The sequence below is a fragment of the Ictalurus punctatus genome, chromosome 15 (assembly GCF_001660625.3).
Source record: "Ictalurus punctatus breed USDA103 chromosome 15, Coco_2.0, whole genome shotgun sequence".
Classification (NCBI taxonomy): domain Eukaryota; kingdom Metazoa; phylum Chordata; class Actinopteri; order Siluriformes; family Ictaluridae; genus Ictalurus; species Ictalurus punctatus.
In genome coordinates, this window is record NC_030430.2 from 67,436 (window position 1) to 88,918 (window position 21,483).

General features: G+C 37.8%; 1 protein-coding gene across 1 annotated transcript in view; it reads left to right on the forward strand.

Moving 5' to 3' along the window:
- Positions 1-19,916, forward strand: part of fam50a (family with sequence similarity 50 member A) — a 42,057-nt gene extending 22,141 nt beyond the window's left edge. Inside the window, exons 8-13 of the mRNA XM_017487741.3 lie at positions 1,339-1,415; positions 12,194-12,248; positions 12,956-13,004; positions 18,935-19,005; positions 19,172-19,282; positions 19,774-19,916. Of these exons, the coding sequence (XP_017343230.1) occupies positions 1,339-1,415; positions 12,194-12,248; positions 12,956-13,004; positions 18,935-19,005; positions 19,172-19,282; positions 19,774-19,782 (372 nt within the window). The 3' untranslated portion in view covers positions 19,783-19,916. The remainder of the gene's footprint in view (positions 1-1,338; positions 1,416-12,193; positions 12,249-12,955; positions 13,005-18,934; positions 19,006-19,171; positions 19,283-19,773) is intronic.
- The last annotated feature ends 1,567 nt before the right edge of the window (positions 19,917-21,483 follow it).

The following is a 21,483-nucleotide window of genomic DNA, read 5'->3' on the forward strand; positions in this document are numbered from 1 at the left end:
TTTTATCCTCGCATCTCCTCACTGCAGCACAACGTTCATTAATTGAATTCCCCACAGGTGAGCATTCTTCACCACTCACCTTCTCTGGCTCTGGCAACCCAATTTCATCACTAAACTTTTATGCATTCTGCTGCTACCATCATGAGTCACATCATCAATAAAGATTAGTGAGCCTATTCTAGAAGCAACCATGCATTCCCAAACCATGGCTGTGTCCGAAATCGCATACAGTGACAGTACCTACTGCTCGGCCATTGGTACAATATGTACGATTCAGTATAGTGATATTTTCCTTTAGAATTTGCTGGTTTAATTCAGAATTCATTGTTCCATCAATGATTGCAAGTCAGGCTCAAACCATGATATTACCACTAGCATGTTTCACAAATGGGATAAGGTTCTTATGCTAGAATGCAGTGTTTTCCTTTCTCCAAACATAATCCTTCTCATTTAAACCAAAAAAATACATTTTGGTCTTATTTATCCACAAAACATCTTTCCAGTAGCCTTCTTGCTTGTCCACATGAACTGCAGAGGGGCATCTGTGTTCTTTTTGGAGAGCAATGGCTTTCTCCTTGGAATGCTGCCATGCACACCATTGATGTTCGGTGTTCTGCTGCTGGTAGGCTCATTAACATATTAGCCAATGTTAATGTGCATAAAAGTTACCCTGGGCTCCTTTGTGACCTTGTGGACTATTTTACACGTCTTGCTCTTGGAGTGATCTTTGTTTCTCGACCATTCCTTTGAAAGGGTAACGATGGTCTTAAATTTCCTCTATCTGTCTGACTGGACTGGAAGAGTCCAAACTCTTTAGAGATGGATCTTTTCCAGCCTGATGAGCATCAGCAACTCCTTTTTCTGAGGTCCTCAGAAATCTCCTTTCCATGATACACTTCCACAAACATGTGTTGTGAAGATCAGACGCTGAAAGATTACTGTTCTATAAATAAAATAGGGCCTTACTCGCACCTAATTGCATCACAAATGAAGAAAGCAACAGTTGGTGATGTCAATGGTAAGGCCTTAATGCAAGCAAGGGATATGCAATCAAATATTTAGTGTTATTTACCTTAAGGCTGTCTGTTCCTATACTTTTGCTCACCTAAAAATTGGTTACTCTTGAGGTCACTAAAGGTCGCAATGTTCCAAGTTGTTTAACAGAGCTAGATGTGGATATCGGGGAAATAAAAGCTGAAGTTCTATCTTTTGTGTTTATCTTTTGATCATATTCATCTTTTGATCTCAAACCCAAATGTTGTCAGTGTATAGCAAAAAGAAAGGAATTAGCTATTTACATACTTCTGTGTTTGTGTGTCTTCATATCTCTTATTCTAGATGAAGAAGGGCAATTCTATTCAGCAGTTTCTCCAAAGAGCCCTGGAGGTTCTGAGAAAAGACTTCAGCGAGTTAAGGTAAGAACACTGATGGCTGATTAACTGAAAAGAGCTTAAACAAGTCAGGAAGTGGGGCACATACAACAGACTTTGCAATAGTCCTCTTATATTTGCCCACTTAAATGCAGGTTAAATTACACTTAATCTTTGCGTAGCTGTTACATTAAAAGTCGGGAAGCTTTTCAGCTGGCTGAACCATAAAAGCCAAAAAAAAGTTGTCTTTTTCTTTAAAGAGCCAGAGAAAAGTTAACGTTTTTGATGTTTTTCTATATGTGTTCTTATTATTATAGTTATCTTGAGTATTTTACTATTTTAACTATGCATAATTATTAAAAGTGGTAATGTAATAAAGGAGATTTCACATGTTACATGTTCTTGACCTCAACCAGCACTTCACCTAGTAGGTGGCACTTGGAATTCATCTAACCAACTATGATAGTTTCTTCAAATGGTAAATCAATACAAGATTCAGTATGTAAGTAAGAGTAAATTGAAAACTACTTACCATTAATGCGACTTCCAAATATGCAAATTTGTCTGTCCGTTTGTACTGGAAGGATCAGTTCTCATAGCTTTTTTTTTCTTTCTTTTTTCTTTCCTCGCCCTTTCATTTAGCAATTGCACTTTTGTTAAAAAACTGAAGAGACTATGTAGTTTTCACCCAATTTATGAATTAGACCGGGAAATTTCCGCTCTGCTCCACATCGTCCAATGTAGTTTGAGCTGGCTGTGCGATTGGTTGGTGCATAAATGGCAAACGGGCACCGATTTGTGTTATGTAACTTTTAAAAAAAAAAAATATGTAGAGTTTTAATTGAATTGACACGCTTGCTTTCATGGTTGTTTTTGTTCCTCGCCATTGGGCTATAGGCAATCACCGAAAGAGCCTTAGGTTCCCGACCCCTGTGTTACATTGTAATTCAAATCAAATCAAAAACTATGGAATACTTCACCCAGCTCGGCTTCGCATTACATATAACGGTGTTCAGAAGGACTTTATTTCAGCGGAGGAAGCAGGAGACTATGTTAAACTCTTGATATCGGGGTGAACTGCATCACCTACACAGCGGAGTCTTTTTCGCTCTTCTATTATTTTTCTTTTTTGAACTCGGCCTTCCAGCTCTACAGAATTCGGATTCTTATTGAAGATATTGTCGTTGCATTACTTCACCTAGATTTTGTGGACTCACTCCTCTTAAAATTTACTCCTGTGTTAATGTGCTTCTCTGTTTCGATGCTCTGACCGGGTTAGAGTTTCTGTTTATTTAATTTTATTAGTGTTATCTCCCGGGCTTTACGTGCTACACTGTTATATTATTTGTTACAAGTCTTTAAAAGTTAAGGACATTATATTTATTATTTATAGACTGTTTATCAGACTTGAAGTCAGTAGGGGTTTTTCTCTTACTGGAACTTTTTGTCTTGGTAATTTTGTTGGTTAGTTCAGCTTTACTCTCTGAGTTGTTTTCACATTGTGGACAACGTTAGGTCTCTGTAGGATACACTGCTGTCTCATTTGTTTATGGAGACTTTGGGTGTGGGAGTTTGGAGGATTGTGAGAGTAAGCAGAACATGCCAATGCTTTGAAGGATGTGAACTGGAACAGAGTAATGTTATTTAATTGCGAATCTGTTTTTAGAGGATTTAAACCTAACATGGTGAACAAATTATATTATAGAATTCAGGCAGTTTTACTGGGGTTATCTCGTACAGTGTAGCAAGTAATAATCTGGAAAGACCTTTGTAATATCACAGTCTAAAACTGGATTTAAAGAGAAGCAAATCAGTAAATGTATCTCATGAAAATGAATCTCATGAATATGAATCATATGTAAATGAATCACATGTAAATGAACCATATGAAAATGAATAAATAAATTAAAGACAAATCAAAAACTAAGAGAAAAGAACATTAACAGAGCTATGTTGCACCCCCTTAAATGCATGTGCACACTACACATTACTTCACTACAGTTAATTAATGGCTAATAAAGATAGCATCTAATCTTTATTATGCATTATATCACCAAATACGAGCTGTATTTTTGGACATGGAAGTTGTTGTAAAGCCTTAGACTTGGGCTTAACCTAACACATCAGCACAAATAAGTTACTCTACAGCACTTGCTTCACTATGCATAGTTTTCATACACGCACAATGTGGTGATGGCACTGTAGTGATTGGACCCGTCATTGTTGCTTGCAGCTATATTTAGGGCCCAAACATTGGCTTGGTGGAGGGGCTCTGCAGTGCCCTCTTTTACATGGTACATAAACTTGGTGCATATATCGTACATACTTTTTCGTAGATATGCGTACCTCAGTAGACTTGATGTTCTCATTGACCCAAACAACTTTCACAATCATTATCTCCGCCCAACAGGAAGTGTTTAGATGAAGCTTGAGCTATAGATTTGCTACTGGGGATTGATCACATGCATTGGCTATTGTGAGTCACAGTCTTGGCGAGATAACTGGCAGCAGTAAGTGTGTGACTTACAACAGATTTTGTAATAATCCTCTTATCTTTACCCAGATCACCTTAAACTTGGTCAGAATAAGGTCAAAGACACAGCATTAGCTGTGAATTTTTACATTAGTAAAATTGTTAAAAGATTTTTGATATCTTATATAGTGTTGCTGTGGTTATGCATCAAACATTAATTCTCCTTTCTGGTGTTTTTGTGGCCCTTAGCATGCTTAATTTTTCATGGAAGTGAGCACACCTATCAAAGTTGTTGGTCATTAGGAGTAGGCAAAATCTAAGATATGGGCATTGGGGGGGGGCTCTGTAACGTCCCCTTTTGACTAAAGTTGTGGGGTCAGTTTTACTTATAGTCACCAAACTCTGTACATTTACTGCTCTCATCAAGCTGGACAATTTTCAAAATGAGTCATTAGCTCCACCCAACAGAAACTCAGTCATTTTGGATTTAATGTGGATTTTTTGAAAATTGCTGGCTCTGCATTTCTGCATATATATCCTATGGGATTCATGTGATTGTCCCCAAACTTGGTCAACATTATGCGAAGACATTGCAGATGCTAAATTGCAAAGGGAATTTTGATATGCCAACATATGTTGGCAGTTGGCAGGGCAGTGGTGGCTTCTGGCTCTGGGTTACTGATTGAAAGGTCGGGGGTTCAAGCCCCAGCACTGCCAAGCTGCTACTGTTGTGCAAGGCCCTTAACCCTCTCTGCTCCAGGGGCGCCGTATCATGGCTGACCCTGCGCTCTGACCCCAGCTTCCTGACAGGCTGGGGTATGCGAAGAAAAGAATTTCACTGTGCTCTGCTGTGTATGTGACCATTAAAGACTCATTAATTAATGTTCTGCATGCAATGAGTGATTTATATGTTACTTGACCTGTATGTTTGGTACTGGTGGCTAATCACATGGATTTCATCACTGCTTGCAGCTATATATACAGTATCTCACAAAAGTGAGTACACCCTCACATTTTTGTAAATATTTGATTATATCTTTTCATGTGACGACACTGAAGAAATGACACTTTGCTACAATGTAAAGTAGTGAGTGTACAGCTTGTGTAACAGTGTAAATTTGCTGTCCCCTCAAAATAACTCAACACACAGCCATTAATGTCTAAACCGCTGGCAACAAAAGTGAATACACCCCTAAGTGAAAATGTCCAAATTGGGCCCAATTAGCCATTTTCCCTCCTCGGTGTCATGTGACTTGTTATTGTTACAAGGTCTCAGGTGTGAATGGGGAGCAGGTGTGTTAAATTTGGTGTCATTGCTCTCACACTCCCTCATACTGGTCACTGGAAGTTCAACATGGCACCTCATGGCAAAGAACTCTCTGAGGATCTGAAAAAAAGAACTGTTGCTCTACATAAAGATGGCCTAGGCAATAAGAAGATTGCCAAGACCCTGACACTGAGCTGCAGCACGGTGGCCAAGACCATACAGCGGTTTAACAGGACAGGTTCCACTCAGAACAGGCCTCGCCATGGTCGACCAAAGAAGTCGAGTGCACGTGTTCAGCGTCATATCCAAAGGTTGTGTCTGGGAAATAGACGTATGAGTGCTGCCAGCATTGCTGCAGAGATTGAAGGGGTGGGGGGTCAGCCTGTCAGTGCTCAGACCATACGCCCCACACTGCATCAAATTGGTCTGTATGGCTGTCGTCCCAGAAGGAAGCCTCTTCTAAAGATGATGGACAAGAAAGCCCACAAACAGTTTGCTGAAGACAAGCAGACTAAGGACATGGATTACTGGAACCATGTCCTGTGGTCTGATGAGACCAAGATAAACTTATTTGGTTCAGATGGTGTCAAGCGTGTGTGGCGGCAACCAGGTGAGGAGTACAAAGACAAGTGTGTCTTGCCTACAGTCAAGCATGGTGGTGGGAGTGTCATGGTCTGGGGCTGCATGAGGGCTGCCGGCACTGGGGAGCTACAGTTCATTGAGGGAACCATGAATGCCAACATGTACTGTGACATACTGAAGCAGAGCATGATCTGTATGCAGTATTCCAGCATGATAACGACCCCAAACACACCTCCAAGACGACCACTGCCTTGCTAAAGAAGCTGAGGGTGAAGGTGATGGACTGGCCAAGCATGTCTCCAGACCTAAACCCTATTGAGCATCTGTGGAGCATCCTCAAACGGAAGGTGGAGGACCACAAGGTCTCTAACATCCACCAGCTCTGTGATGTCATCATGGAGGAGTGGAAGAGGACTCCAGTGGCAACCTGTGAAGCTCTGGTGAACTCCATGCCCAAGAGCGTTAAGGCAGTGCTGGAGAATAATGGTGGCCACTAGGGCTACACAATTAATTGAATATCGATCGTGATTACGATTTTGGCTGCCCCCGATTAAATTAACATGATCGACTGCGATATTGACGTTTAAAGTTCGTCCTCCGCTCAGAGAAAACTGCTGCAGATCAAATCAAGCGCTTCCTAAACTTACAGCCAATCAGCATAGAGTGGCGCAGGGATGACATCGTTTTGTAGTGCCAAAACCCGGAAATGGAGTTAGCATTTTGGCACTCGAGCGGCTAGCTTCACTTCAGAAATCATGACGCTACAGAGGTTGTCAGGGACATTAAACGTTATCATGCCGAACAGGAAAAAACTTTGCAGATAAATGCAGGGCTCTACTGTGCGACCATTTCACTCGCATTTACGACTGAAAAGTACTTTGTGCGACTGTGAATAAATATTTATTCACACCGGTGCGGGTGACCTGTTCGGAATTGTATAATACAACCGAAATAAAAACTACAGGAAGTCCAAAATGCATCTACACTGCTCAACAGTTACTTTTACACTCCTTTTCATCTCCTCAGTCCACCGAACATGTGTGGAAATACTGCAGAGAAGCCATTATGATGACAAGAGTAACATCTGCTTCAACTTCCCGATCTCACAACCTGCGACTGTGACCTGCTCGTGTAGACACAGCGGCATCGGGCAGAGTAAATTAATAATAATGCTAATGCTACAAGCCGGGTTTAATTTAAGCTTCTTTATTAAATAATTCCTCACCTTAATCAAGAGTAGCAACTGTACAGTCTGTAAACGTACAGTAGGCTGCGGCTCTCCTACTCTTAACTCTACAGGAGCACTGACTTCATTTAAACTCAGGGTTGCCAGATATCACTGGAAACGTCAGCTCTAGTTTCCATGTTCTGATTTAATCCCCTGGGGAAATCAATCTAAAAGGAACAACTCATAAAAATAAAACTACTTAAAATGTAAAGACAGAAAAGGTGCTTAGTTATAAATAAATCATTTAATATATAAAAATAGATATTATAATAACTTCATTAAATATAAATAAAATGAGAAATGAAAATGTTTCATTACTATGGGTTGCATTTAATATCAATTCGACATTACGCTTAGTTCACTATTTCATTAGAAAGCTATTAGCCTTTTTCCTAATATGGATCATGTTTGTGTTAGTCTACTTTTAATTACGACTCTTTATTGTTTAAGATATTTAAAAATAAATATTTTATGCTTGTTTATTTATCAATTAACCAACAGTATTCCTCATTGCTATTGATTTAATCCAATTAACAGTGACCATGAGCAGAGAGCTTACATTTTACTGTTTATGACCCCCTGATTAAAGCTTAAATAAAAAAAGATTGGTGTCTGGATCGGTATCGGCTGTAAAAATCCTGATCGGAGCATCAGTATTGAACACCATTAAACTAAAGCGCTTTGCATCTGACTTGAAAATGAACTCACCCAATCACATCCTATATGAGATTATTCAGATATCTACACAATACACACAGAGCGGTTCGAGAACTGACTCCAGCCCAGAACCATGACAGTGGAAATGTCTAATAGTGCAGCTTTAAATATATTTAAGAGGAGCAGACTTCAAACACTGAACATTCAGGTTTGTTGTATTTGTTTACAAGGTGGAACAGGTTAACGGTTGTTTTTTGCATACAGTCTGTAAAATTAACTGAAAATATTAAATTTAGTTTATCAGAAGGTAAATTAATGTGTCATGGCTCACACTATGTTCCTAAATTCTGTCATAATTGACAAGCTCAAGTTTTCTCATGCTACTTCTGTGTTATTTTGTGGCACATTAATGTTACCATCACTAAAAATAATAATAATAATAATTTTTAAAAAAAACTCAACTTCAACTGTGCTCCTAAATTTTTGTAATTTTGTAATTGTAAAGAAATTGTTACTGTAGAGCCCTGAAACTGGTTCTCACAATCCCCCCCCCAAAAAAATGTGGATGAAGATTCATCCACAGAGTAAATCCGTATTATGGAAAATGTTTTAAATCAAGTTTGGAGAAGTAATCGGAAGCTTGGTGATGGTGACGTTGAAGTCGAGCGACCGTGGTGTAGTTCAGTGGTTCCCAAACTGTTCCAGGGCAAGGCCCCCCAAATGGCATTAACATTTGACAGAGGCCCCCCTTTTGCAAGATGTCTTTAAAACATATTAAAAATACAGACTACTGAATATACCCCCCCCCCCCCCCGCTTTTTTTTAATGTACATAATGATATAATAATAATAATATAAATAATTATATTAGTTATATATATTTAATTATATTATTGATTGTGTGTTTGTGTGTGTGGTTGTCAGATTGAGAAAGAGAAAACATACATTTATTTTTCACACCAAATTGTTGAGGCCCCTCTGGCGGCCCCCACTTTGAAAACCACTGGTGTAGTTTGTTTATAGTGTATGGTTAGCTGTTTATTTCTGCCAATTGTATTTAGGCTTCAATCTTGATAAATGGTGTGTTGATTTGTGAAAATAATTTTGATGGACAAAACGTGTTAGTGTTGTAAATTTTTCTTGATCACAGAGTTTTTTTTTTTTTTCCCTCAATAATCCAAAAGCCTATGTGAAAATCCTATTGGGTTTTTGTTGAGGGAACCGGTGTGATGATAACTTCCGGTCTATTGGGTGATTTGTCTGCATCTCTCCTCCTGTGAACATTATTACCTTTTCTGCATTCACCTGAATTGTTTTCATTTGGTTGCATATCGTTATATTTGATGCAATATATCGTTATATTTGATTTTCATTTGGTTGATGGCATTTCTATTTTTCTTATCCTATATTTTGGATACAATTTTATTTATATTTTGCTTCTACGAGATGATGTATTTTAACCCTCTTACCCCTAAGTTCCCACAGTATTATGTCCCATAACCCTATGTTCCCCAGAGAAACAGCACGCCAACCCTGAGTTCCTGGTCCAAAATCAACATTTTTAGGCCTTGAAACAACTTATAATAATGTATTTGTGTAATATTACTTTGAAAATGAAGCAGTTCAGTGTTTTTACTAAACTTAGAGCACAATTCTTAACTAGAGAAGTTACGAAAAAATGCTCGCTAAAATCCTCATTTACCATACGAGCATCAGCGTGGTCAATGCCGTTATAAATAATAAATAAATAAATGCATTTTAGCGCCAAAAGTCAAGTTTCCGGTGATAATCAGACCAGCAGGTAGTGTTTTCACGAATGCACAGAAATGGTCCCGTTATGACTCCAGACCCCTGCAGTGTCAGTCGCACTGGTTGATGCTGAAGATGAAGACGGATCAGGGTCTGAATCAGGAGAGATTGCGTCTCTATCGGTTTCGGTTTCAACATCGCCTGAACTTTCACTGCTGTCACTATCTAGAATCCTCACTCTCGCCTGTGTAACTGTGTATGTTTTCTCTTTTTTTTCACTGTTTCAGATGTACCTGTGTTCACTGTAGGTGTAACTTTAGCTGGAACACGATTAGCTTTTCACTTTGGCATTTTTAGTTCACTTCTACTAGTACACCAATATTCACGCTCGGATCTTCATCGTAATGCCGGCGTAATAACGTAATCACGTCATGACGTCATCAACCTTCCGGGTCAAAAAATAATAATTAAATAAGTAAGGAATCATAGCAGAGTAATGCCGGTACACCGGCCTTACGGGGATAACGTTTACATTGTAAAGCCGCTATATCGGCCTTACGGGTATTTGGCATAGACGACCAAGCCGTTTATATCGTCCTTGCGGGAATAGATCAAAGACGGGCAAGCCGGTTTTTCGGCCATACGGGGTAAGAGGGTTAAGGACCAATCTAATTTCATGCAAAGATTTGTACATTATCAGGAATGTAGCACAACATGGAAGTGAAAGCAGCAGTCTGTTTATTTAGATGTGAAAGTGCAATAAAAATGTTGTCCTTAAAATAATCGTGATAAATAATCGAGATCTCAATATTGATCAAAATAATCGGGATTATCATTTTAGCTATAATCGTGCAGCCCTAGTGGCCACACGAAATATTGACACTTTGGGCCCAATTTGGACATTTTCACTTAGGGGTGTACTCACTTTTGTTGCCAGCGGTTTAGACATTAATGGCTGTGTGTTGAGTTATTTTGAGGGGACAGCAAATTTACACTGTTACACAAGCTGTACACTCACTACTTTACATTGTAGCACAGTGTCATTTCTTCAGTGTTGTCACATGAAAAGATATCATCAAATATTTACAAAAATGTGAGGGGTGTACTCACTTTTGTGAGATACTGTGTGTGTGTGTGTGTGTGTGTGTGTGTGTTTTATTTATTTATTTTATGTATATATATATATATATATATATATATATATATATATATATATATATATATATATATATATATATATATATATATATAAACATAAACAAACCTCTAAGTTTAGCAACCTATTTGAAGGTGAAATTAGAGTCAGGTGTTCTGAATCAATGGGATGAAATTCAGATGTGAGTGAGCGCCCTGTTTTGTTTTTTTAAATAACCGTCATCTATCAATGTCTGATCTTCACAACATGTTTGTGGGAGTGTATCATGGCACGAACAGAGGAGATTTTTGAGGACCTCAGAAAAAGAGTTGTTGATGCTCATCAGGCTGTAAAAGGTTACAAACCTGTCTCTAAAAAGTTCAGACTCCACAAATCCACAGTCAGACAGATTGTATAGAAATGGAGGAAATTCTATTTTCCATTACTACCCTTCCCAGGAGTGGTCAAGAAACAAAGATCACTCCAAGAGCAAAATGTGCAATAGTCATTGAGGTCAAAAAGGAACCCAGGGTAACTTGTAAGTAACTAAAAGCCTCTCTCACATTGGTTAATGTTAATGTTCATGAGTCCACCATCAGGAGAACTCTGAACAGCAATGGTGTGCATGGCAGGATTGCAAGGAGAAAGCCACTGCTCTCCAAAAAGAACATTGCTGCCCGTCTGCAGTTTGCTAAAGACCATGTAGACAAGCCAGAATGCTATTGGAAAAATGTTTTGTGGATGGATGAGACCAAAATATAACTTTTTGGTTTAATTGAAAAGCATTGTGTTTGGAGAAAGGAAAACATTGCATTCCAGCATAAGAACCTTATTCCATGTGTGAAACATAGTAGTGGTAGTATCATGGTTTGGGCCTGTTTTGCTGCATCTAGGCCTGGACTGCTTGCCATCATTGATGGAACAATGAAGTATACCAGCAAATTCTGAAGGAAAATGTCAGGACATCTGTCCATGAAGTGAATCTGAAGAGAAAGTGGGTCATGCAGCAAGACAACGACCCTAATCACACAAGTTCTTCTAGCAAAGAACGGTTAAAAAATAATAAAGTTAATTGAGGAGAGTTGAGGCTGTTCTGTACTGAGGAATGGGCTAAAATTCATCCAAGTCCATGTGCATTACTGATCATCAGTTTTCAGAAACGTTTAGTTGCAGTTATTGCTGCACAAGAGGGTCATATCAGATACTGAAAACAAAGGTTCACATACTTTTGCCACTCACATACGTAATATTGGATTATTTTCCTAGATAAATAAATCACCACATATAATATTTGTGTCTTATTTGTTTAATTGGATTCTCTTGATCTATTTTTAGGAATTTGTGTGAAAATCTGATGTTTTAGTTCATATCTATGCAGAAATGTAGAAAATTCTATATTCACAAACTTTCCAGCACCACTGTATGTAATTGTAATAATAATAATAATAATAATAATAACAACTTGCCCTATACGTCGGAAAGCTGTAACTGCCAGCAACAGCTTTGTAACAAAGTTCTAATGTTGGGTATTAATAGTGTCCGAATATATTTTATCAGTTTAGGTTTTGTATACATGTCTTTGTTTATGCTTATGAATACATTTTTGTTCATGTCTATATGTACAAAGTAAAAATTTGTTAAACAATACTATGTACATTCTGATTGAATTGTTTTGTGAATCTGTTAATTGATTTTGCTTTGTTAAGTAATATCATTGTATTTGTGCCCCACAGGTCTGCTGGAGTGGAGCAACTCATGTACATTAAGGAGGATTTGATCATCCCTCATGTAAGAGCAGTCAAACACAGAATGAAACCCTAAATAAGGCCCTAATTACACAGTGATGATAAAATCAACTATAAACATTACTAATGAGCCTTTGAGCAGTGTTTTTTTTTTTTTAATGCTTGATTTTTATAGTTGTGTTTTATTAGAGAGCAGAAAAGGCTGATAATTGTTTGATTGTACAGTATAATGCTTCAATACTATATATTTTTTCCTTTAACCACAGGTATCTGGTTTCTAAATGCACTTTTAAATAACCTTCTGTCATCACATGCTTTTTGTTTTTACTCATCCAATAATCCTTGGCACCATCAGCTTGTTCATAAGGTTTTGTAAAGCTGCTTTGTGATAAAGTAAAGTACTTCTGAAATTTGTTCCAATGGTTCAAAAGTTCTAAGAATGTAGCGGAGTTCTTTTTATGCCTCCACCATTGAGTAGTAGAGGCATTATGTTTTAAGGCTGTTCATGCTTCTGTCCGTCCAACTGTCCAGGATTCTTATGATCAAAGATCAAATAAATTTTTTCAAATACAGTGTTTCTCAAGGCAGTTGGATGCAAATAAAATGAATTCTATTGGCATGTTGCACAGGCGACATATTATATGTAATTCATCTGGACAAGATGGCGTACTGATAAGTTCTCAAACCATACAGTATCAGCTTTCAACTTGGCTCTGAATTAGAAAGCTTCTTTTTTTTTTTTTCTTCCAGCACCACAGCTTCTATGACTTCATTGTGACAAAAGCTAGAGGCAAAAGTGGTAAGCATACTTCTGATATTTTTAACACCCAAGTATGTCCGACTATTTGAGTCATTCTGCCAATTTAAAACCAGTATTTCAATGCATATAAATTTGTCTTCATGGCTTATGTGTATGTATGGAGAGTGAGAGGGAGTGATTGTGTGCACAGTGGTGCTTGAAAGTTTGTGAACCCTTTAGAATTTTCTGTGTATCTGCATAAATATGACCTAAAACATCAGATTTTCACACATTTTGGTCTCATCTGTCCACAAAGCATTTTTTGTGCAGATAGGGTTCACTAATCGTAGGGTTGGCGGTTCGATTCCCGGCCCACATGACTCCACATGCCAAAGTGTCCTTGGCCAAGACACTGAACCGCAAGTTGCTCCCGATGGCAAGTTAGCGCCTTGGTTTAAAAAAGTGCTATATAAGTGCAGACCACTTACCATTTCTCCAATATCCTTCTGGCTTGTCCATGTAATCTTTAGCAAACTGCAGACAGGCAGCAGTGTTCTATGTGGAGAGCAGTGGCTTTCTCCTTGCAACCCTGCCATTCACACCACTGTTGTTCAGTGTTCTCCTGATGGTGGACTCATGAACATTTAACATTAGCCAATGTGAGAGAGGCCTTTAGTTGCTTACAAGTTACCCTGGGTTCCTTTGTGACCTCGCAGACTATTACACCTAGGGCTGCACGATTATGGCCAAAATGATGATCATGATTATTTTTGATCAATATTTAGATCACGATTATTCATTGATTATAGGGACAACATATTTTTTATTGCACTTTCATATTTAAATAAACAGACCACTGCTTTCACCTCCATCTTGTGCTACATTCCTGCTAATGTACAAATCTTTGCATCAAATTAGTCTGGTCCTTTCACCACTAGCGTTCATTCCGCCGGCGGAATGGAAAACGACTTATCGGACATTTTCAATTAGTATAAATAAATGAATTATTGTATCATTGCTGTTCTGGTACAAGATTAATCAGGACACTGGTGGCTTTCTGTGTGTGCAGTTTCATGACTCTGTGCTTAACTGCTGGTGAGCAGGGGGATGGGAAATGGGCGGAGTTTGAACTCCCTGCTGGGCAAACAATTCACATCTCTCCATGAAAACATTGAGACAGAGATAAATCGGAGACAGGAGTAAAGCTTTTTTGATAGTAAAACACCATATACAACACAATAAAATTATAACATTTAACCCAAGATCGGACTTGTATAAGCGTTAACTACCTTACATTACCTACATAGACGAAAATCCAGTTCGCTCGCGGTTTTATAAATCATGCACATTTCCATCGGTATAAAGTCCATCAGCTTTATTAAAGAAAACAAATGCAAAGTTCCATATTTAGTCACAAATGTCCTCTTCAAAATGAATTAAGTGTTTTGATATCCCACCCCTCTGGAATTTAGTAATTAACAATAAACTGAATTGAGACACATTCTAAAAAAAGGTAATCTGCTTTGGCTATGCTGAACATTCTGCCTCCTAAATTATAATCTTGCAGTCTAACTTGATTGACACCCACTTGGACCAATTGTAGATACTTCTAGCTTCCAAACAAGCCCAAACTCGACATGATTGACCACTCGGAGGCTGAGAAAATGAAACGCGTATTCAGCACAACCAAACCTTTTACGCGTGCGTCTTGAGTTGTGTGTCAGCGGTACAGGCCAATCAGCACAGCGCTACAGGGCCGTGCAGAGAAACTACAGGAAATGGCAGCTCCCTCTAGGGGTCTTGCTGCAAAAAATTTATACAGCAGGTTTTTGCATGTTTGGCAGTTTTTTCTGATCACTAGTTTTCTACTGCTTTTCGCTCAGTGTGCGATTTATCGGCGTCTTATAGCGGCGGCGTGCTCCCGAAAAAACCTGAATGAGTCACAGCTTCTGGAGCAGTTATTTCCGAGTGGCTCTTCTTTTTTTGGAGGAGGACTATGTGGATTAAGTTGAGGGGCTCTATCTACCCCCCCAAAAGAAGTCAGAGGAGAGGGGTCAGTCGTGTCTATCATTTGAGCCATTAGGAGAGCAAGTGCTGCTTCACCTGGGGCTCTGGCACTATTTTTAATAAACATTATATTTTATAAGTATGTTTCAGACTTTTTTGTGTGTGTGAAATTACACATTGTGTAACAGAGTTCATGCTACTGCCATTTGTTTTCATTTTGTGCCATTTGGAGAGGTTATTTTGTGCCTTTTAAAAAAATGTTTGCTATTTCTAGAAGTCTGCAGTATTTAAAGGCTTTGTGCCATTTTTTATAAGCTTTGTGCCATTTAGAGAGGTTTTATGTCATTTAGAGACATTTCGTGCCATTTGGAGAGGTTTTGTGCCATTTTGCAGAGGTTTTTACCTGTGTTTGGATAACCTTACACACAATTTTAGTGGTTAAAGGTAACTTCATCATATTTTGGTGTTCATGGACAAGTACTTGGGGCATCTTTGAGACCAGGAATGGGGTTGATGTCAACATTTGCTGTGAAGATATAACATTTATGTTAAAAGTAAATATTTTTTTTTAAATAATTAAAAAATAATAATAAAATTCTGAATATATTGCCCCAGGTAGGCTAGGTCAAAGATGAAATGCTTGAAATAACTGCTTATTCTTAAAGTCTTAACCCTCTTACCCCCAAGTTCCCACAGTATTATGTCCCATAACCCTATATTCCCCAGAGAAACAGCATGCCAACCCTGAGTTCCTGGTCCAAAATCAACATTTAATTTGAACATTTTTAGGCCTTGAAACAACTTAACTTATAATAATGACGGATCAGGGTCTGAATCAGGCGTCTCTATCAGTTTCGGTTTCAACATCGCCTGAACTGCTGTCACTATCTAGAATCCTCGCTGTCGCCTGTGTAACTGTGTATGTTTAATTTTTTTTCACTGTTTCAGATGTACCCGTGTTCACTGTAAGGTGTAACTTTAGCTGGAACACGATTAGATTTTCGCTTTGGCATTTTTAGTTCACTTCTACTAGTACACCAATATTCACGCTCGGATCTTCATCGTAATGCCGGCGTAATAACATAATCATGTCGTGACGTCATTAGGTCATCAACCTTCCGGGTCAAAAAATAATAATTAAATAAGTAAGGAATCATAGCAGAGTAATGCCGGTACACCGGCCTTACGAGGATAACGTTTACATTGTAAAGCCGCTATATCGGCCTTACGGGTATTTGGCATAGACGACCAAGCCGGTTATATCGTCCTTGCGGGAATAGATCAAAGACGGGCAAGCCGGTTTTTCGGCCATACGGGGTAAGAGGGTTAAGTGTCTATTTTATATGAGCCATCAACCACTACTGTGGTGTGTGAGATCACAAAACAAATCAATGCTGAGCACAGGTACCCCCAAAACAGACAAAAATGCCATTTTTTGGCTACCGGTAAAAGAGGTTAAAGTGCATCATCACGTAGAAGCAAAATATAAATAAAATTGTACCCAAAATATAGGATAAGAAAAATAAAAATGCCATCAACCAAATGAAAATATGCATCAAATATAACGATATGCAACCAAATGAAAACAATTCAGGTGTATGCAGAAAAGGCATTAACAGTGTTTACAGGAGGAGAGACGCAGACACATCACCCAATAGAGCAGTGCAGGGATGATGTCATTTTGTACCGGAACCCGGACGTTATCATCACACCGGTTCTCTCGACAAAAACCCAATAGGATTTTCACATAGACTTGTGGATTATTGCAAAAGATAATCTCTGTGACAAAAGTTTACAATAATAACACGTTTTGTCTATCAAGATAATTTTCAAGTTTGAAGCCTAAATACAATCTACAAAAATAAAAAGCTAGCCATATACTTGAAACGAACTAAACCACGGTCGACAAGCTTCCGACAAACTTTTCCAAACTTGATTTGAAACATTTTCCATAATACGGATTTCCTCTGTGGATGAATCTTCAACCATTTTTTTGGGAATTGTGCACAGCACACCTGAAGCAGTTTATTTGCAGTTTTTTCCTGTTCGACGTGGTTACATTTAATGTCCCCGACAACGTCTGTAGTTCCAGTTAGCAACTGTCTTTTTCAAAACACGTAAAAGCTTTAAAAACTCACAAGTGGGGTACTACTGGTGTATTTTATGTCGTAGAACAAAACGTGAAAATATTTTTGAGCTTGTGGTCAACACACTTTATTTCAGGGTTTTAACCAAAATCCCATTAAAAAAAAAAAAAAAAAGCCCTCTGACTTCAGGACAATGGAACTGAAAGGGTTAAAATGCTAACTCGTGTCTGTGTTTTGGCGTACAAAATGACATCATCCCTGCACCACTCTATGGTGATTGGCTGTAAGTTTAGGAAGTGCATGATTTGATATGCAGCAGAGTTTTCTATGAGCAGAGGACAAACTTTAATCATCAATATCCCAGTCAATCATGTTCATGTAATCGTGGGCAGTCAAAATTGAGATCAATATTCGATTAATTGTGTAGCCCAAAGTGCACCTCTGTTGCTCTTGGCGTGATCTTTGTAGATTGGTGGAATCCAAACTCTTTAGAGATGGTTTTTCAACCTTTTCCAGCCTGATTATCAACAACTAATCCCATCATACACTTCCAAAAACATGTGTTGTGACTATCAGACTTTGATAGATCGCTGTTCTTTAAATAAAACAGGGAGCTCACTTACACCTCATTGTCATCCCATTGACTGAAAACACCTGACTCTAATTTCACATTCAAATGAACTGCTAATTCTAGAGTTTCACGTACTTTTGCCATTCACAGATGTATAATATTGGATCATTTCCCTCAATAATTAAATGACAAAGTATGATATTTTTGTCTTATTTGTTTAATTTGGTTCTCTTTATTATTTATCTTTACTTTTAAGACATGCATGTAAGGCTGATGTTTTCAGTCATATTTATGCAGATTATATTTTTAAGGGTTCACAAACTTTCAAGCGTGTGTGTGTAATGTTATTTATATTTTTATATATATATATATATATATATATATATATATATATATATATATATATATATATATATATATATATATATATATATTAGATCGATAAGATGTTCACATCAGAATGAGGAGAAAAGTGCGACCTCTGTGACTTTGATTGTGGTACTAGAAGGGCTGTTTGAGTATTTCAGAAAGTGCTGATCTGGGATTTTCACACACAACAGTCTCTAGCATTTACACAGAATGGTGCGAAAAACAAAAAACATTGACTGAGTAACAGGTCTGTGGGTGGAAATGCCTTGTTTATAAGAGAGGTCAGATGACCATAGCCAAATTAATTTGAGCTGCCAGGAAGGATATAGTAACTCAAATAATCACGCTTTACAACCACAGTGGGTTTCACTCCTGTCAGACAAGAACAGGAATCCCAGGCTATCATGGGCACAGGCTCACCCAAACTGGACAGTTGAAGAGCATTGACCATCACCTGGTCTTTTTCTAGTATTCAACTGTCCAGTTTCAGTGATTCTGTGCACATGATAGCCTCAGTTTCTTGTTCTTGGCTGACAGTTACCTGATGTGTTCTTCTGCAGTTGTTGCCAATCCAACTCAATATTTGATGTTTTTTGTGTTTGTTCTAAGATGCTTTTCTGCTCGCCAAGATTGTAGAGTGCTTATCTGAGTCAGCTCAGACCAGTCTGGTCATTCTCCTCTGATCTCACTCAACAAGCTGTTTCAGCCTGGATACCCTCCATACACAGGATTTTTTTTATTTTTCACACCATTCTGTGTAAACTCTAGAGACTGTTGTGTGTGAAAATCCCAGGAGATTTTCTGAAATACTCAAACCAGCCCTTCTGGTACCAACATCCATGCCACAATCAAAGTCACAGAGATCACATTTTTCCCTGTACTGATGTTTCATGTGAACTGAAGCACTTGACCTGTATCAATTTTAATGCTAAGAACAAATCTGTGTCTTAATCCAGGACCACTTTTCAGTTTTGATGTTCATGACGATATCCGATTGGTAAATGATGCTACAGTTGAGAAAGATGAGGTAAAGGCATGGTGTGATCTAAACATTAAATCCAATAAACATTCCTCATTAGGAAAGAACAGTTCACATAAATCTGTTTGACATGGAATCTTGTCCACAGATGTTAATTTGTGTGTGTGTGTGTGTGTGTGTGTGTGTGTGTGTGTGTGTGTGTGTTTGTTTAAAGTCTCATGCAGGAAAAGTGGTTCTGAGGAGCTGGTATGAAAAAAACAAACACATATTTCCTGCCAGCCGCTGGGAACCTTATGATCCTGAAAAGAAATGGGACAAATACACGGTAAATATAAGTTTTGTGCTTTTTGCAGTTTAAAATGCATTTGCTTGCACTTTTTTATGGCAGATTCAAAGATCCATAACATTTTTATGACTTTGGTTCCTAATTGACTAATAGCAATATAAATACACACCTTGTACACCAGCAGTCAGGATCCTTTCCAGCTGGCAGAGCCATAAAAATCCAAAAAAGTTTTATATTTTTCTTTAAAGACCCAGAGAAAGATTAACACATTTTCTGACATTTTTATGTCTTCTTATTATTCGTCAGTGTCTTTTACTATTATTGCATAATTATCAAAAGTGGTAATGTAATAAAGGCCAGTAATAACCGGTCACTAATGTGTAGTCTGTGTATAATTTAATGTAATTGTTATACATTGTATGTTATTTACATAAGCTAAAAGTTATGTTTTAATTTCATCATGTTAGTGATGTTTCATTAAACTGTACTCACTATATTAAGACATATTTTCTTTCTCCCTTTTTTTTTAGATCCGATGAGGTGGTGCTTCTAGGAAATGCACACATTCTGATAATTCCACATTCTGTGAATTCTGTTTTCTTGCACATAAATATGACCTAAAACATTATAATAAAAAAAATAAAAGTAGATAAAGAGAACCCAGTTAAACAAATTATACTTGTTCATTTATTTATTGAATATCTGTGAGTGGCAAAAGTATATGAACCTTTGCTTTCAGTATCTGGTGTGATCCCCTTGTGCATCATTAACTGCAACTGAATGTTTCCGGTAACTGTTGATCAGTCCTGCGCATCGGCTTGAAGGAATTTTAGGTCATTCCTCAGTACAGAACAGCTTCAACTCTGGGATGTTGGTGGATTTTGTCATGGGAAACAATCTTTCCAGCCTAACAAAAAACTTCAGAGACAGAGGGTTTGTAGATGTCAAAAAGTAATTAAACCTTTTTGAAACAATAAAGTGTGCCTCACTTTATTGTGTCTGCAGAAAGTCTGAATTATACACACACAAGCCTTTATATACTTTTCTCAAATAGTAATCTTATCTGTAGGTGGGGTATTAATCTCTTCTTTCTAAAAACAAACCAATCTCCATCGCCTTAATTATGTATATATGATATCTTAAATTTGTGGCGCATGCTTTTTTCAGTTGGATTTTCTTAAAGGTTTCATCAGGACAGGGTTTTTACCTTTATAAATTGATACTTATACATTAATGATTTTCTGGCTTTAGTCCCAGCCTGGTACACTTCATCCTGGAAGTCTGATCTGTTATTTTGACACTGGTTTGCAAGCATTTAAAGGGCTTTGATTGGAAACACGGTTTTGGTGAATGTCGAATTGCTAATTTATTGCCATAGTGTGAAGTTGTTGTAGACAAAATACAAGGTTCTTCTAACTCCGCTTACACAGGAAATACACAGGAGATGCAGAAAAACACCTGCTGTGCAGTAAAACATTGAAGTGTTCTAGCTCAGAACACACTTGGAATATAACTCGATTAAAAAGTGTTCTATGGTTTTAGATTATGCATCTGAATGTTAATTATACATATTATGTTTAAGTAATAATTCTAAATGTTGGTTATGTAAGGGTCCACTCACTGGTCCAATGACGTGGTAGAAGGATTCCTGCGTGTTCCTGTCTTTTTGAAGCGATGTGAATACATTTAGATTATTAAATTTGTCGTTCCATTTCTGTTTGACTCTCAGTTAAATTAAATCTGACTCCAATTGTAAAAACCTCAACAATGTTGTATTTTGTTTCCTAGTTATTTGTAGATCACAGGTCTGTAAATACTTTAGATTTTTTACATTTGATTAATTCTAGTTTATTCTATAGTTTAAGTTGCACTCGTTTATCCGGGTTCCATGTCGCTCAGAGTCTCGCACCGGTCGTGTACGCGGATCTCGCCGTCACAAACTCACCAGTCCTGGTCATTAGCCAGCGGTAATTGAGTAATACTATTTAGATGTCTGCCCCATGCTTGGCCTTTTCTAAAAAGTACCTTGTTTAGTTCCTTTAGATAGTAACACTTAATTATAGTAACGTTATTTCTAGCCAGAGAAAATGTACAGAGATGGAGCAATAATATCAGAGTTACAATTAGCTTTATATAATCATGCCATAGTTTCCTATTTACACTTAACTAGGAAAATATTACAATAATCAGAGTTTTAGACTTCACCCTATTTAGACTTGGTCCATCAACTTTGTTGTCCT